The sequence below is a fragment of the Chinchilla lanigera genome, unplaced genomic scaffold, assembly GCF_000276665.1.
Source record: "Chinchilla lanigera isolate Chin_1 unplaced genomic scaffold, ChiLan1.0 scaffold00037, whole genome shotgun sequence".
Taxonomy (NCBI): Eukaryota; Metazoa; Chordata; class Mammalia; order Rodentia; family Chinchillidae; genus Chinchilla; species Chinchilla lanigera.
Window position 1 is genome coordinate 21,089,905 of NW_004955438.1, and position 17,610 is coordinate 21,107,514.

Sequence of the window (17,610 nt, forward strand, 5' to 3'; positions counted from 1 at the left end):
GTCCAGCCTTCCCTGTGTGGCTGGTACATGTAGCAACCATGGAAATTCTTCTCCTCCTTGTTTTGGCTTTAAATGTATCGTCTGTGAAATCTCACTGGCTAAAGCCACAGTGTACCTTCCTGAATTTTTACTTCAGGTTCTCTTTATAAAAATAAGTGGGACTATATAGGGAGGTTAAAACCAGTATGTTGTTCCTGCATCCATATTTGGAACGCAGCAAAATGCAGGTTGCCATAGCAACCTTGACTTTTTTTTTTTTTTTTTAATCTGTAAATGGATAAGCTCATACTTTTAAGTGGTACCTAACAGTAGAGCTCTAGATATTGATGTCTACCAGACAGGTTGGAGTTCACTTTCAACTTTTTTTTTTATTAATTCATAATAGGCATATTAAAATGTTATATTTTGTAACCAGTCTAAATTCTTTAGGCCTAGGAAAATTAAACACCGGATGCTTATATAATATAAAAGCCTCAGGGAAATCCTTCTGCAGCTTTCTCTTGGGATCAAGAATGCAACAAATTGTAGAGTCGGTGAAAATACTAAGTAAGGCCCAGCTGGGCCTTTGGGCTGTGAGCACACCCGGGCTCCCCTGCGGGTTCCTGAGGGCTTGCGCAGGTCCGTGCAGTGTGTGGTGCTGCCCTGACTTGGAACAAAAATCTACTCAGCTCATCTTCTCTTCTCTTCTGGGTCAGTCTCCAGGGCTCACTCAGAAAATCGAGGTGAACCCCAGCTGGTGCGGAAGGGGCCTGGATTTCGATGGTGGAGTGCTGGGGGCCTTTCCTGAGCGATTTCTTCACCCCCGCAGAGGCCCAGGGTCTGTGCCTGCCCCATGTCCTCCCGACGGGTGGCTGCCAGTTTCTTCCAGGACAGACACTCTCTGGGAGAGCCCTGGTCTGGAAAGAAGTTAAGTTTGTGTTTAGGATCAGGCAGGACCACAGAGAAGCATTTCATGGCTCAGGGTCAGGAGAAAAGAGGGAGCCCCTGAGGGCTGACCCTGGGGTGCTCGGCTGGCAGCTAGGGCAGTGGGATCAGGCAGTAGCCCGTAAGGAAAACATGGACCAAGCAGAGAAGTGGCTGGTGTGGTTCTGGGGCCTGCTCCCAGGTTCTGTCCTGGGCAGGTGGGTTTGGATCAGATGAGGGATGAGCCGACAGGCGTGCATCAAACGGTGGGGGGATGTTTTAAGCAGACTAGAGGTGACAAGATACAATGGGTGTCAGACAAATTATGTCAATCCTGAAAAATGGATGTGGAGTAGCCGCTATATTAAACAAATTCATGGCCTCTTTCAAATAGTTTGTACAGAGTGACCTGACTTTGGCAGGCATAGGCTTGTTGCGTCTCACCACATAGTTTCACGTGTTTATTTTTTGCGTGAATTTTTGAAAATTGTTTTTGCAGTACTTTTTAGAACCTTAAAATGCAATTCTTGGCCTTATTTTATATCTAACCGGACCATTTGTACTTATAATCAACCCCAAATGACCTGGATTCTAGTTGGCAGCAGTGGATGAGACTTATGCATCTATATGTGAGATGAATAAGATTGACTTTTTTCTTTAATGTTCACGATTCCATCTGTTATGTTTTATAATTGGGGTAAAAAAAAAGCATAACATTAACTTTACCAGCTGAACATTTTTAAGTATATTGCTCAGTAGCATTAAGTATGTTCATATTGTTGTTCAGTAGATCACTAGAACATTTTCATTTTGCAAAGCTGAAACTACATCTATTAAACACGGCCCCTGGGGCCCAGGTCTCTACTTTCTGTTCCTATGACTTTGACTCCTTCAGACCGTTCAGATGAGGGGGTCGTGTGTGTGTGTGTGTGTGTGTGTGTGTGTGTGTGTGTGTGTCCGCTTGTGACTGGATGGTTTGCTTAGCATAATGTCCTAGCATATGACCGATTCATTTTTAAGGCTGAATAATAGTCTGGTGTAGAGCCATATGCCCTGTGTCTGGCTGAAAGAAGAAAACTTAAAGCAAAAAAAAAAGTGAAAATTGAAATGTGGATATAATTTCTAGCTTTTGGTTCATTTGCTTCATGAGAGCATATGTCAAGCATTCTTGGTCTCTTTGATTTTGTAGACGTCTCTGCATTCGGTCCAAAGCAAGTTTGATGTGCAGTAATGCTGTGTTCATGGTTTCCTTAGCCCTCCCATGATTCATTGACGTGATTTTTAGAGTTCTTAGGTGATTGTACTTTGAGTTCTAATATGGGAAGCGTTTATTCAGGGCAGGACGAGTTCTCTGAAACTGACCACAGGAGTAAGGAGAGCCTGCTACTTTTCCGCAGAATGTGAATGAGACATGGAGGGGTAACGGGGGACTCCCCCCGACCCCGCTGCTTTGTCTGTGTGGGGAGGGTTGAGATAGTCTTGCTGTGTCAGGCTGGCCTTGAACTCCCATGATCCTCCTACCTCAACCTTCGAGGGCTGGGATTACAGGGGAATACCGCCACGCCTGGCTTCACCCCCTTTTTAAGCCAGTAGTAGTAGCAGAAATCATTTTCTGGTAATTACCTAAGCTAAGTACCAAGTGTTTGATACCATTATCTGTGATCCTTAAAACAACCGGGCAAGGTATGTATTCTTTTCCCTGTTTTGCCAGTGAGAAAACTGAGGCCCAGAGAAGTGAAGCACACTTTCCAGGGAGGGGTCCCAGGGCTAGGAAGAACACCCCCACATTTGTCTGTCTGCAGAGCACCTGCCCCTCTCTCTGTGACCACAGCCTGGAAGGTGCCGGCTTTATGCCCTTCCGGTCGTCTGCCATCGGTTAGAAGCAGGAGCTGTGGCCCGGAGTGAGGGCTGTGCTGGGCGGAGGTTCCTGGCAGGTTGTGAGTCCAAGGGACAGAACCACCCGTTCGTAAGGGCTGCGGGCTGGACTCCAAGTGGAGCAGCAGGCCACAAGGTCCAGCCATCTAGATACGAAGGACTCCTGGACAGCGATGACTGCTGTCGGAGGAGGAAGGAAGGTGAGAGGGAGGGGCGGGGGAAATGCTACAGCTCTGCGTCCTCACCAGCTTGAACCCCAGCAGTCCATGCTGCCTACCGGGTCAGGCAGCTTGTACCACCCGATGGGTCTGTGCCACTCCGCCTGATTGGACAGTCATGTAGGTAGCACCTGTGGGTCGGAGCCGCCTGGCAACCAGACACAGGAATTACAGCCCCCCCCCGTGAATGTTACACGGTAGCCCTCTCTGCAGAAACAGTGACGTTTCAGTTTACAGACTAATCCATTCGGTTATCTGCTAAGCTGCTGTCAGCGGTGCGCTGCTCCCTGGAGCTCCGTGGCTCTCTAGATTCCTCTGGCTTCCTGGGCTCCGTGGGTCAGAGTTCCCATCAGATCCAAAGCTGGAAATAGAAGTAGCAGCATCTCACTGTGACCCTGTGGTCCTATTCCTGCAGATCTCTCCTTAGCAGAGAATTTCGACAGCGGAAAGAAGCAAGCAGGGCATGCTGAGTATTAGGGTTAAAACAGCTATGGAGTAATTTCAGATATGTTTACAATCACGCAGGAATTTCTCAGTAATCAGAGTTCCAAATGAGCCGAGTTGGGGCATCTGCGGTATATGTTTGTTTTCTTTTCTCTGGGGTTTTTTCAGGCTGGTGCTTAAGAACAAAATCCTCCTTGGAAATAGTCCAGCCCCCAGCGGTTGTGCTTTGTGTTGCCAATTAAGACTTCTATTGGGGTTGGGGGCTTGCCTTGGAATCTTTGGGGAGAGCTTTGTTTCCATTAGTCAAAGGAAAAAAGGCCAAAAATCCAGGGAAGACTTCGCAGGTCATACCTAGCTCTGTGGAATGTGCAGCGGACAATAAAGAACATTCCCACTGGCCCGAGAAAGGGACAATCACTCATTCTCTCCGCTGGTAAGCCGCGCATTACAATAGGCCGAGCTGTGAGGGTAGAGATCAAAAGAACAGAACCGGTACAGAAAGCATTATTTTAAAAGCGCCAAGCATGGGATAGCAGAGTAAAATAGCTATTGCTTCCAAACAAATGGCCAGTAGTCCTTCGGAAAAACAGTTCCACTTGTTAGAAGTACACTATCCTGAAGTCAGGGCCAGAGAGTTACACGCCTTGGAGAGTGGAAAAAGAAAATCAGTCTTTAGTGGATTTTTAAAAAATTTATTTTTAATATATTTCTTTGTTACACAGCTCCGTTGAAACAGAGATGGTAAGCTGGCCTGTGTTGAGTCTGTCCTCAGCAGCAGAATAGAGATGGGAGTATTGTCCTGTTGGTCGAGGGAAGGCCATTTGGCCCCCAGTTCTTACCCAAAGCGGTGCAGTTCCCCTGACAGAGGTAGTTGCCTTCATGTCGCAGGAAAAATAGCTTTCTCTCTGGAAGATCCCTAAGACCACAGCCTTCCTAGGAAATGACTTGTATTTTGTCACAAAGATACATATTTTAGACAGTGGCGGGTGACCGTGTTTCTCTCCTTAACTGTATTATTGTAGTCCATCAGGACTAGATGTGTCATAGTTTGCAGGACAAAAGCTACGCTGGTCCTGGTCCTCTGAGGACCCTGCTGTCTTAAGGCAAGGGTGTGGTCAGTGGCCTAATTCATGTTTGTTGAGTGGATAATTGTTTTCAGTCTAGTGTTACGCCTGGCTGTCATGACAAATAAAATGGTTGAGAAATCTCTTGTCATGCCTGAGAGCTGCCTGTCAGAGTTCTGTTCCATGGGTCAAAGTTTGGGATCTTTTGGTAAAAATTTGAAAAACCCATTTCTTAACTCCAGATCGCTTGATGGGAGAAAGATGCAACGGTAGCTTCTAATTACCCACCCCTGAAAAAGATGGCCCTGTTTCTGAGCACCCGTCTTCACCGCAGAAATTTCACGATGTCTGAAATCTAAATTGGCAAGAATTCTTGGTGCATACGTAATGAGTTGTAAGGAGCCATCGTATTTTCAGAATTTAGACATGGGGGTTGGGCACAAGGGGTAGAGAAGAGAAGGAAAAGGAGAAACGACTTTTATGGGTTTGTACCCCCGAAATTCTTCACCCGAGTTCAGCACGAAGAAATACACTGCGTTGTTTTGTCCTGGCTCACAAGCCGCTCTCAAAATGAGGAGCATTGTTTTCGCTCGCTGTGCTGTCCGGAGGGAGTGTAACTTCTTTGATAGTCCCCACTGATTTAGGGAAACTTCCTGCAGTGAGTCCCTCTGCCTGCCCTCCTGGCTGCAAATGTCCGTCTTCAGGCTTTTCTTTCCCGTCTGCATTGGAGTCCCAGTAAATCCTCTTCAATTCACAAGCGCCCTTGGCTCTCAACAGGGAATGTCTTTTTTTTCCTTGAAAATAGGACAATAGTGAGACTTTGAAGAACATTTTGATGCAAGTGTGGGAATGACAAGTGTCTTGAGAGAGAGCTGCACGGGTCAGACCCAAGTCTGTACATGCAAAGCAGACGGCTTTCCATGTGCGCATCCTGCAGCTTCCAGCTTCTTAAAATTCTTTCCCGCCCTTCGATTGCTGTGCTTCTGTTTATTCCGCTTTGTTTCTGCGTGTAGATTAAACCGAGTAGATCACCCCAAGGCACAGGGAGCTCAGCTCTGTTTCAGAACCCCGGCTGTTCCTCTGGTCCTTTACCTCCACTCTGAACACAGCGATGTAATGGTCTGGTCCAGGGACTAGGGCAGCGGTGGCGAACCTATGGCACATGTGCCCCAGCTGGCTGTTTGTTAGCATTGAAAATTCTACAAGGTTCGCTATCGCTGACCTAGTATATGACAAGGCTGAAGTTGGGTAACTGCATTTGTTATTGATCAGCATTGGGTTTGTAGATGCCCGTGAGGTCCTCAAAGGCCAGTGCGCTTCAGTGTTTCATAAATCACAGTGATCTTAGGTCTTAGGTGGTGGTGGGCTGTGTGTGCGTGAGCATGCATGTGCATACCTGGGCGTGTGTGTGTGTGTGTGTGTGTGTGCACGCACATGTGTGCAGTCATCAGCCCAGTCCTTTGCTGAGCCTCAGACAGATGCCATCATAAACCCACAATCGTTTCCCCACCTGTGAGATGAGGGTGGTGATTTCTGCAAGGATGGCGAGGTTCAAGTGACACTGTGCGGGACCTCAGCGCTGCCCGTGTGTGAGCAGTGGACAGCTGCTGACCCCCCTGGCGCTGGCGCCCCGCTCCGCCCCGACCCCAGGTTGATTGTTCATCATCAGAAAATTGGTTCGCGTTTGCTGCGACTGACTGACAGTCGCGGTTTGTTCAGCTCCATAAGGGTGTTTTATACAATTCTGTAAATTGCCGTGAACTTGCCGTGAACTCCCACAAGGACACCGCAGCAGCGACGCTTCGGGCTGCTCTGTTGCGCAGCCCCCGCCCCCAGGGCCCCATCAGCAGGTCACACACACAGCTTCAGGCTCAGCTTCGGCACTTGGCAGAGAACCATCCTGCTGGTCTGAGTCTGCATGGTTTTTTCCTCAATGGAAGATCTTGAACTTCAGGCACAAAAGCTTTTATGACTTTTAGAATACAGTCTCATGTCACAGAAATGTACTGTTCTCCTGAGGGCTGTAATTTTCTTGTCCCCACATTGAGCAATCCAATCGGTGTGGTGGTGCACACCTGTAATCCCGCAGTGGGGAGGCTGAGGCAGGAGGATCGCCGCAAGTTCAAGGTCAGCCTGGGCTGTGTAGTGAGTTCAAGGCCAACCTGAACCACATGGTGAGACCCTGTCTAAAAAGAAAAAGAAAAATGGAGCTTTCTGAAGACTCGCACTTGATCCTTAGACACGCCCTTGCCATTTCTAGCTGGATGTCGGTGCTGAACATTCAGAGCTTTCTCAGTTATGGGGAAAAAGACCGTGCAAAAAGGACATGGAAGGAATTGTGACCCTGGTCACTGTGTTGACTTTGCTCACCTCCCGAGGGAGTTTTCGAAAGCCACCCACCAGGAGGTGTTTAAAAACCCTCGAGGATGTTATTAACTGGCCAGCGGGAAGGTGCAGAGGGAGAAGGGCAGAAGAGAGAACAGAGGACGGACGGGCGGCGAAGGGGGCTGGGAAGAGGGTCAGGGCTGCGGGAAAGAGCGGCGGCAGGGGCCGTACAGGGCGCATGCGCGGATCTCGGGGTTTCAGTGTCTGGAAATGAGCGCCTGGAGCCTGGGCGAGGCGCAGTGGTCCTGGGCCTTGGGGCCCTCAAATGCCGTCTCCTCCTGGGATTCGGTTCCCTGTCCTCGCTTCATGGTTGCCCTGTCTTGGTCCTCTCTCTCCTCCCCGGCTCCATTCTCTGCCCACCACGCTGTCCCCCACCACACGGTCCCCCCCGCTCCACGGCCTCCACTGTCAGCCTCGAGCCGCCTACATTAGCCTCTCCGGGGCCCTCCCGTTCGTCCCCTCCGCTCACCACTGCCTCCTTCGGTGACTTTCTCCGGGCCCCAGTCGCCACCAGATGGACGGTCCTGTCCCGAGCCATCCAGCAAGCGGCAGACAGGTCTCAGACCTGTGTCTGCCCCTGCCACCACAGCCGTGGGCGTCCCCGCCATCCCTGGCTCCCTGTCCTTCTTCGGAGCGGGGTGACATCCGAGCAGCTCCTGTCTCTGCAGCAGGGCGACAGTGGGGATGCCGAGTGAGCAGTCACCTGTCACCCTTTTTCTTAATCAGTCCGTATGGAGCGTCCTCACGAGGCTCCACAGAGCCGGGAAATGACGGGGAGGCCAGATCCCAAGCATGCTTGGGACAGAGATAACGAAAACCAGCGGGCCGGCCGCTGAAAGGGCCGCCTCGCGCTCTGTCTCAGCGAGTTGGGGCGGCTGCGGCAGCAGCGCGACCAGTGAACCCCGGAAATTTATTTCTCGTGGTTCCAGGACCCCAAAGCCTGCGTTCGCCCGGAGGTCAGCACAGTCAGGTCAGGCGAGGGCTCCCGGCTCGCAGCCTGGCCTCTTCTCGCTGTGTCCCCCGTGGGGGGAGAGGCGCAAGGGCTCCCTCTCCAGAGGCACTGATCACATTCGTGAGGGCTCCGGCCTGGTTACCCCGTGACCTCCTAGGCCTGCTCCCCAAATGCTGTAGCACCAGGGCCGGGGAGGCAGCACCTGGCCGCTGCGTGATCCGCAAGGAAGTGGCCTGTCCTCCTGCGCCCCGGGCCTGGCTCTGCTCCGAGCCTGTGGGCTTCCTGCATCTCGAGTTTCCCTTTCCTAGAGGCAGGCTCTTGGCCTGCGTAGTCACAACGCATCCAAGCCTTTCATGCGGTCTTCTCCCGAAATCCCAGGCTGCAGCAAGCCGCCCAGGCCTCCCTTTCCTGATGCCAGCCACACTGTCCCTCTGGGTGTGTGGCATGAAGCTGACCGCTTTGCTGCCCTGGCCAGGCGCCGCCTCCACCGAGGGCACTGCACATGTGGCGGGCGTGCCTGTCATCACTGGCCTCTGGCACCCTCTCGCTGCCTGCGTGCCTTCCAGCCTAGGCTCTGACGCGGCAGCACTGCTGGTGCCTGGGGCTGGGTAGTTCCTTGCTGGGGGTCCCCTGGGCCTCGTAGGATGTGTGGCTGTGTCCCCAGCTCTACCTCCTGGGGGCCGGTCATCGTCACTTCTCCCTGAGCGGTGGCAGCCAGAACTGCCTCAGACACTGCCAGCTGCCTGCTGGGGGTGACGTCACCCTGGCTGAGCACCAGGGGGACCCCACCCTGTGCCTCAGTTTCCTGTGCTGACCGCAGCATCCATTCCACACAATGCTCTGGAAAGTGTTCTGATGTGTGCGGCCAGGGCCGTGGGACCCCTCTGGCTGTCAGGTCCACGCGGGAGCGTCAGGGCCCGTGTAGTGCACACTCAGCAGTGCAGCGGGCCGGCAGCAGGAAGGATGTCACTGTCGCCCCTCTCAGCAGCATCAAGCGGACCAGCTCTTCGGAACGCGTGTCCCCTGGCGGCCGGAGGGAGAGCTCTGGGGACTCCAAGGGAGGCCGGAACCGTACAGGCTCCACCAGCAGCTCCTCCAGCGGCAAGAAGAACAGCGAAAGGTGAGGGGACTCTCGAGTCAAGGGGCCCTGCTGGGACAGCCCGTTACCCTTGGTGCCGGGGACAGTCTAGGGCCTGTTGCATGCAGACAGGCCCAGGCCTCCTCCTGACCACGTGGCCCCGACCAGACAGGCATCTGAGGGGAACTGCCAAGCACAGCTCACGCGAGCTCCTGCCCAGGGCAAACGTCCGTAACGCGGTCTCCCGGCTGTCCTGTGGGCGTAAGTGGTTCCCGAGAATTTGCTTAGTACCAAGTCCCGCGAGCCTGGAAGCCATCCTGGACCTGTGTATGAGGCCCGGCCCCCCTCTGGTATACCTGCTCCCATCGTAAGATCAGTGGAATGCACTGGTTTAAGACTGTCAGCAGTATTTTTCTGACACAAAACGAGCCAAGCGTTGTAATTTTATAATTTGTCAGAGACTCCAATATGGAGCTAACAACAGAAATAGGAAACATTTTTCTCTCTGGTTTCCTGACCTACTTTCACTCCTAACTCTGAGGGTTTCTTATGAGGTTAGTTTATAATGGGTTATTATAAGTATCTGTGAAATGGATAGTAACATTTTATTTGTTAGCTACTTTTAGGGCATTTTAACAGCTTAGTGTACGTTTAAAAATGTATAGATGAGGTCGGTTTTCCTGTGTGTATCTGCCTAATATGCTTTATTCTCTTTAAACATTGTGCTTTAATTTTATTCTCTGTTTAGCGAAGCTCGGGGAGAAATTTCAGTTCCAGAGGCTAACCATGTTTCTTTTCAAATGTTCATGTAAGGAGAAGGCTTAGTCATAATGCAGTTCACTCCAAACCGCGGGCTGTACAGGTTCCAAGTTTGTAAATCTGTTGTGATTCGGTCCTGTAAAAGACGCTTAACCTCTTTTCCAGTTGTATTCCTACAAGGTTCCTTTTATAGAAAAAATCACACTTACTTCGCAGTCTATAGCAGATCAAGTCCACAGTCAGTTAAAGAGCTCGCTCAGAAACCATGGACAGAAGGTCTGTCTTCTAATTTAGACTCTTAGTGCTTCCTGTTAGAAGATTATGCTAATTGGGTGATAATACCTTGGAAATCAGGCCAGGTGGTCACAGCAGCAGCTGAGGGTGAGCCGGGGGGAGGGGCGTGGCCCTGAAGGCTTCCCAGAATTTGGGGTGCACCAAGAAGTTGACCTCAGATGTCTAGATCTTGGCAGTTCTTGTAAACTTGGCTTCTTCTGGGCACATCTGATTTTTATTAAGTATTTGCAAAAAGAATCTGCATTGTGTAAACCCCAAATCTGTTTTATCTTTTTAAATCCTACAGCTTTGGTAAATGTGCTGGGTAAATATTTCCATAAAAGATATTTACAAAGGGATTTTTGAGAAATGCCACAGTAGGAAATTTTGATTTGGGAGTGAGGGGCTGGGGGAGTGTATTAATCATTTTCTAAAAATAATGCGGACAACTGAAAGCGTCTATGTAAAAACAAGTCCTTCGCCTCGTTAGAACCCGGGGCTGGAGGAGGCCAGCGTAGCGTGATCCTCTTGAGTGGCTGGGGCCTCGGGAAGGTGCTGCGCCTCCCCTGGTGACCGCTGGTACTGACGGACACCCGCAAGGCCTCTTGGGATGCATAGCAGAGACGCAGCTGGGAGCCGCAGGCCAAGCTGGCAGCTTCCTCCATGCCCTCTCCCTTCCCGTGTGGCAGCTCCCCACCTGGCTGCTCCGGCCTCCCACCCACTGGAGAAGCCGGCTCGGGTCTAGACAGCCCGCAGAGAGAAGTTTCAAGACTTGAACGCATGGCGCCTGTCTGTGACCCCAGCATTCCCGAGGCCAAGGCAAGGGGAGCTCAAGTTCAAGTCCAGTCTGAACAGCTTGCCACTCTGCGAGCCCCTGTCTCAAAATTAAAAATCCAAACTGGGCTGGGGACATAGGTCAGTGCAAAGGCCCTGGGTTCGATCCCCGGAACCACATACACAAAACAGGACAGCAGGTAGGATCTCAAGAGCGTTCGGCCTCTGGCCCCCGCCCTGCCCCGCACTAGACCACACGTCGTTGCTCCGGGGGCTGTGTCACAGCTAAAGCATGTGCTCAGTTGGTGGCTGTGGGCAGCAAGACAGCATGGGAAGGGCCCCAAGCTCTGGGCTTGTCGGCCACTTGCGGCCTCGCGCCCCCCACCAAGCGCCTTGTGAAATTGGGATTGGATATCCGATTCCCTCGAATTTTACTGTCTCAGTCACTTTCTTCCTTGCTTAGAAGAGGACAGCCACAACCTAAAGAAGGACAGGCGTAATTTAGGTCACCTTGTTGAGGTTTTGCCCCACAAGTGGCTGCAAGGCAGCACGAGGCCCTGCAATCCTGTCACCGCCCAGAGGCCCGCCGGTGGCCGCCCGAGCCTCTTGGAGACGTCTAGGTACAAACACAGCACTGACTCCAGGAATCCACAAGCAGGGTGCCTGGCGCAGGTCACAGAGCCATCAGAGCCGGCGATCATCAAAGGGGAGACGCCCGTGGAGCACAGGCAGACGCTGTTCGAGGCTTTCCGCAGCTCTCAGGGTTGGCTCCCCCGCGTAAGACCAGGGCGCTCAGTGACGTGGGGCGCTTAGCCTCCTCTCTCGTCCCACGTGTTAGACATTTGTATTAGCAACACAGTCCTCTGAGCACAGCCAGGCTTGGATAAAATCTAACCGCAGCTGCGGGAAATAATCCAAGTGTGGTGCCTCCCCACACTGCTCCCAGCTGCCGGGGAGGGACGTCTCATGTGCTGGGCCCTGAGTGGCTGGGACCCCGGGCGGCCTGGCCAGAGCCCCAGGACTCTAGGAGGCGTCCCTACACCCGGCGCTGCCCGCTGCTGTCCCGGGAGAACGAGGTCCTGGCTGCAGCTTCCGGCCTGGCCCGCTGTGGAGAAGCGCGAGTGACACACGGCAGCGCTGTCCTGCAGCAGTCAGAGATTATTAGCTACAAAGCCCACAGTGCGTCACACCCCGTTGCGGTCGGCACGAAAGGCTCTCGCACAAATTAGAAAAAGGCTCCCTTTACCCAGAAAACCAGTTCCACAGCGGCGTGCTTCTCGGCAACAACTGCAGCAGCTGTAAACTGTGCTGTGTACACCGTGTAAATGTGCACTGCTGAGCAGAAGGAGCTTTCGAAGTCACCAGCACTGGCATTTTCCAAAACACAGTAATTTATTCTAAAATAATTGCATGTTTACTTCCTTAGAAACTGTATCCTTTATAATAGCTTTAATCTTCTCGCTCCTGTATCTCATTTAACTGGGTCTGATAGTCTTTTTTGTGACATGACAGGATATCTTTTTGGCAGTACTGGGGACCGAACCCACGATCTTCATACTACAGTACATCCTTAGCCCTTCTTAAATTTTCTACTTTGAGACAGGTTCTCACCTAGTTGTTCAGCCTGGACTCAAATTCACAATCCTCCTGCCTCAGCCTGTCAGAGTGCTGGGATTACAGGTGTGTACTACCATGCTGGGCTGACATGATACAATCTTAATCTTCATTTTAAAACAGTTAACAGCTTGAAGTATTTTGCTTGTAACAAACCACAGAATTTTAACAGAGTTTACTTACTATTTGTATGAAAAAGCTTGCTTTGAAAAAAAAGGCAATGTAGGGCCATGTAATAGTTTACTGTATGTATTATTGATAGTGAATTAATAGTAATTATACAGTGATTCATGTCATCATGAAGTACTTATTAAATCTAAATAGGGAACCAGCAATGACATTCTAATGGAAGACTTGTATAATGTACCTAGTATAGTAATCTATAAGGATCTTTTTAATTTAAAAGAGTATTTCTTTTTTTCCTTTTTTTTTTTTTTTTTTTTTTTTACCAGTAATCAAACTCAGGACCTTGCACTTACCAGACAGGCACTGTGCCGCTATTTAGAAGCACAGTTTATATCAGAGTTGCTAGGTTGATAAAACGTTTCAGTTGGGGCTGGGGATTTAGCTCAGCGGCAAAGCGCCTGCCTGGCAAGCTCAAGGTCGTGAGTTCGGTTCCCGGTACCGGAGAAAAACCCAAAAAAATAAATAAATAAATAAAAAATAAATAAAATGTTTCAGTTACCACACTCCGAATTAAGATCCACAACTGAGTGGGCAAGTCCCTGTATCTCGGTGTAAATCCACCCCGGGCGGATTTTTTTAGAACAGGAAATGTTGTAGCCACTTGCTGGCAACTTTGCGTTGACCCCACACCCACCGCCGGCCCTTGGGGCCCACACGGTGCAGGGAAAGGCGAGGGAGAGGTGTTGCAGGGAGAAAGCATTTCCCTGAACGCCTGTACCGGGCGAGACAGAGAAGTCGGGGACCACAGAGCCGGGAGCTTCCTAAAGCCACTTCCTGTTGGCGCGCCCTTCCCCAGGGCAGCCGCTGGGGAGACAGCACCGTGTCTAGTCCAGATCAGGACAGGGTGATACTATGGTTTGGGTTTCACCCCAGAGTGCATGTGCTGGGAGCTTGGTGCCTACACAATGGTGCTGTGATATTTATTTGTTCGTTATTAATTATTAATTAACTTTTGAGACAGGGTCTTAGTATGTATCCCAGGTTGGCCTCAAACTCATAGTGATCCTCCTGCCTCAGCCTCCCCCGTGCAGGGACTACAGGCATGGGCCACCACACCCAGCCTGAGCTGTCATCTAAATCTTAATGCTCAGCCTCTTGGGGTTCAGGGGCCCTCACCAGCAGACCTCTCAGCCTCCCCTACGCCCCAGCGTCCACACCTCTCCCACATGTCCACAGTTTCCTCCAGTAAGAGCTTTAAAGTCTGCTTTGGAGTTTATTGCAAGTAACTTGTTAGGAAATCCAGATGTGCAAAAGAAGGAAAGGAAAGTCACCTGCGACCTCACCCCTCGGAGGCCTTGGAGCTAACAGGCGTCACACTTCATCCACTTTGTTTCGAGGGTGCTGCTGCACTCGGTACGACTCAGACGTCACAGTAGCTGTGCGTGCTGTGATCCGCTTTCCGCTTGCTGAGTAAGTACCCTCCGAGTCGGCCTGTACCCCTCCCGGTGCTGGGGGGGTGGGGATGAGTTAAAGAGGTGCACGTCCAGGAAGTGTGCTGGGGGTAGGTACTCAGGTGGTCGGTCCGGTGCAGCACCTAAGACCATGCCTAGCACATAGGCATGCAGCAAACATTCGTTGTATGAATCTGTTTATCCCAATTAGTATAACAAAAGACGGCTACAGTGGTGATGCCCTATCTGGGTGTGATGGGGCTCAAGGCCAGCCTGAACTGCAGAGCCAGACCCTGTGAAGAAATAAAGGAGAGAGAGAGAGAGAGAGAGAGAGAGAGAGAGACAGAGAGAGAGAGAGAGAGGGAGGCTGATGGCAGTCTTATAGCCGTAATCAAATCAAGTTGTCACCAGGCTCTGCCGCTTTTTGTTGCGTGGCTGTGAGTGATGAGCCCCTCTCAGGACTTCCTCCGTGGCCGGGAAATGGTGCGCCCTCTGCAGGCTGGTACGAGGCCTGGGTGCGGGCTCCTCCATGGGCTGGCCCGCTCCTCCATGGTGACCCCACGCACTGCTGTCCCCACCCCACGTACCAGGCAGGTGTGTGTACAGGTCTCGTGCTGCCCCTTGTTGGACCTGCCTCTTCTTGGGGACACGCCCTAACCCCCCAGCTCCTGTCCCTGTCCTCCCTCCAGCCAGCAAAGGAAGGAACTAGAAATTCTGCAGTTTCTTTCACTTTGCTCACTCAATAAACAACCGTCTGAGGGGCTCACCTGCTACCCACAAAACCCACCCCGAGTGGCACAGATCGGCCCCCGCCCACAGACAGCAGCGGCACGGGGACCCAGGGCAAGGCTGGCTGTATTCCTTTGGGTGAGACTCAGCCCAAGCCAGTGGGAAAGATGACGCTGCAGAAAAAGCAGCTAAAGCTTGGAGAGCGCAGTGTGCTGAGAAGGACCCAGGGCTACACTTCGTGGAAGACATGCAGATCTAGGTGAGAAGTAGCTGACTTGCTAACCTCACGAGTGGTCCTGAGGCAGCCACAGCCCAGCACTGGGATGTTCCCCTCGGGTGACCAGCTCTGCCTGGGGTTGGGGCAGGCCCGTGGGGGCTGCTCTTGGGCCACTCCAACACATCCTGACAGGCCCTACTGGGGCTGCCCCATTCTTGCCACACCTTCCCGTCCCCAAGTCTGAAGCGGGTGCCTTTCGGTTGCTAACTTTGTGACCCTAACTCCGGCCCCCACGTCCTGGCGTGCGGCTGTGCCCAGAAACTGCTCAGTAAGATGTGTCCAAGGAAGGGATGCCGCATAGAAGGTCCAGTGCTGTTGAAGAACTAGGTGCGTAGCGCCACCTGCGGGTCGAGGATGGTAGCCCACGCGGAAGCAGTCGCTGGAAGCCGAGGGACTCGAAGGAGCCTATGTTCACTGAGAAGATTGTTTCCCGTTTCCAGCTCTGGGGTCGTCTACCCCTGAATATACTTTAGAATCACTGGGGGTGGCACTCTTTAAGTTTAGTTTGCAACTGTAGAGGAGCCCAGAGATACACAGAGGCTCTTGGTGAAGTTAGAGGGAGAGGGAAGTAGGATTAATTAGCAACAATGTTTTGGGCACTTTGTTACATGTTTCATACCTGTATCTGTATGTAGCTGTAGATAGATACAGGTAGATAGGTGTGGATATATAAATAGATACAGATTTGGGGTTCATTTTTCCCCTTTTAATTTTTAAAGTTTTATTACAAGCCCGTGTTTGCGGTGCACGATCATGTTCCTCATGGGGGTTCTGATGCTTCTTGTGTCCCCCTCTCCTCCATCTCTTGGTCGTTTAATCTGTCAGTACCTGCACCGCACAGAGGTTCTGCTCCCGTTTTGCAGAAAGAGGCTCTGCCCGTGAGGGAAAGCGCCAGCCGAGCCTCAGCTGACACCCAAGTCTGTGCTGCACCCACCCTGCTAAGCTTGGGTTCCTTTTGGTTGGCAGACTCTGGGAAGATGTAGTTTCTGTCCCCAGTCAAGTCTCCAGTGACTTGGACACATTTTTAGTAGGTGGTTCCTAGCTGGATGTGATGGCGCACACCTGTAATCCCAGCACTGGAGAGGCTGAGGCAGGAGGATCACTGTGAGTTTAAGGCCAGCCTGGCTATACAGGGAGCTCAGGGCCAACCTGAACTACATAGAGAGACCCTGTCTCAATAATAATAATAATAATAATAACAGTAAGAAGTAAGGTTCCTAGTGACCTTATCTTTAGTAAAAAAGCTGCATAAGGACAATTTGTACAAGCAATTACTATTGACATCGTAGAATCTTCTGCCTTCCTTGGTGATTTTATTTCCATGTCCCAGCCACAGCTTGGGCTTTAGTCTGAATAAGGCCTGGAAGTGACAAAACTGGCCTTGTCCTGGACTCTCCCTCCACCCAGGCTTCCCGGTCACGGTCAGACACTCGTGTCTCTCCTCAGCTGGCATCGGGCACCTGTCAGCCCTGCTCCAGGGCCGGTCACTGGGATGGCATTGCAAGTCACCGTGTGTCCAGGACCTGGAGTGCAGGACAATGCCCTCAACCCATTCAGGAAAACACTGGGGCTGGTTCAGGGGCAGAGGTGCCACCCTGACTGTGGGACCACCCAGGCAAGCCAGTGTCACAGCCATCGTGCCAAGGCCACCGAGTGGACCAGGCTGGACCCCTGCGAGTGACAAGCTCCTCGCCAAAGGGGCAGGCCACCACTGCGCGCCTTTGCAGAGTGGCAGGAGGAGAGGGCTCCTTCCCGTGGGGTCGACGCCCAGCAGGAGAAACGAACTAAGTTTGTTGGAGCCGCAGACAGCAGCAGAGCAGGCCGGGCTGGGTGCGGGGGCCTCACAGTGTGTTCAGGGCTGCTGTCCCTGCGGAGGGACAGGGAACAGAGCTCAGTGTGGATGGCAGGTTCACAGAGCCGCAGGGAGGCCGGGAAGGGAGATGCAGTCAGTGGAGAGCAGGCCCGGGCCAGTGGCGGGTGACATGTGTGCCCCCGTGGGCCATTCGTTATCACTGAAAGCTCTAAAAGGTCTGCCACCCCTGGACTAGGCCCTTAGGTTAGAGTTACACTGGGCTTTTACAGTGTGAGAGTCCCAAAGACCACACTTCAGAACTTAGAAAACTGAGCCAGTGGCGGACTGGGCCACTTCCGTTAGAACAGAGCACTAGCCGCTTTACAACCCTCAGCAAAGGAGCAGCCCCCACTGCCTGCTCAAGAAAATTCTTTGTTGTATTCAAAGTTAAAACTAAGAAGTAATATTAGAAGTCTATCCGCTCAAGTTTTTTTTTTCATTATGCAAGCACATACACAGTACCTGAGCCTCACGCGGGGTCTAAAGGGTGGTGGTGAAGCCAGCGTTCCTCCGGCTCCTGCCTGTTTGATCCGTCTTGTTCCATATCGTAAAGCAGAGCAGGGAAGCTGGGCACTGGGGGGAAACAACACAGACTTTGGGGTCCGCTAGAGTTGGAGTCAAGCAGTGAGTCATGTGCTTTCCTCCTGTTCATCTCAGGCTGTTTAGTATTGAGTAATAGAATACCTGATGCTGGGTACTTGATAAAGGAAAGGTTTATTTGGGCTGGCGCACACCTGAAATCCTGGCACTCAGGAGGCTGAGGCAGGAGGAGCACTATAAATTCAAGGCCAACTTAAGTAACATAGTGACTTCAAGGCTAGCCTGAACTATATAAC

At 51.8% G+C, this 17,610-nt stretch overlaps 1 protein-coding gene across 7 annotated transcripts in view; it reads left to right on the plus strand.

Annotated features, from left to right (window-relative positions):
- Window positions 1–17,610, plus strand: part of Eml1 (echinoderm microtubule associated protein like 1) — a 146,139-nt gene that overhangs the window by 98,473 nt on the left and 30,056 nt on the right. For 3 of the 7 annotated variants that reach the window (XM_005390420.2, XM_005390422.2, XM_005390425.2), the window contains exon 4: window positions 8,830–8,961. The exons of 2 other annotated variants lie outside the window; for them this stretch is intronic. In XM_005390420.2, the coding sequence (XP_005390477.1) occupies window positions 8,830–8,961 (132 nt within the window). Of the gene's footprint in view, window positions 1–8,826; window positions 8,962–17,610 lie in introns of all 7 variants that reach the window. 2 more of the 7 variants (XM_005390419.2, XM_005390421.2) reach the window with 1 other exon arrangement.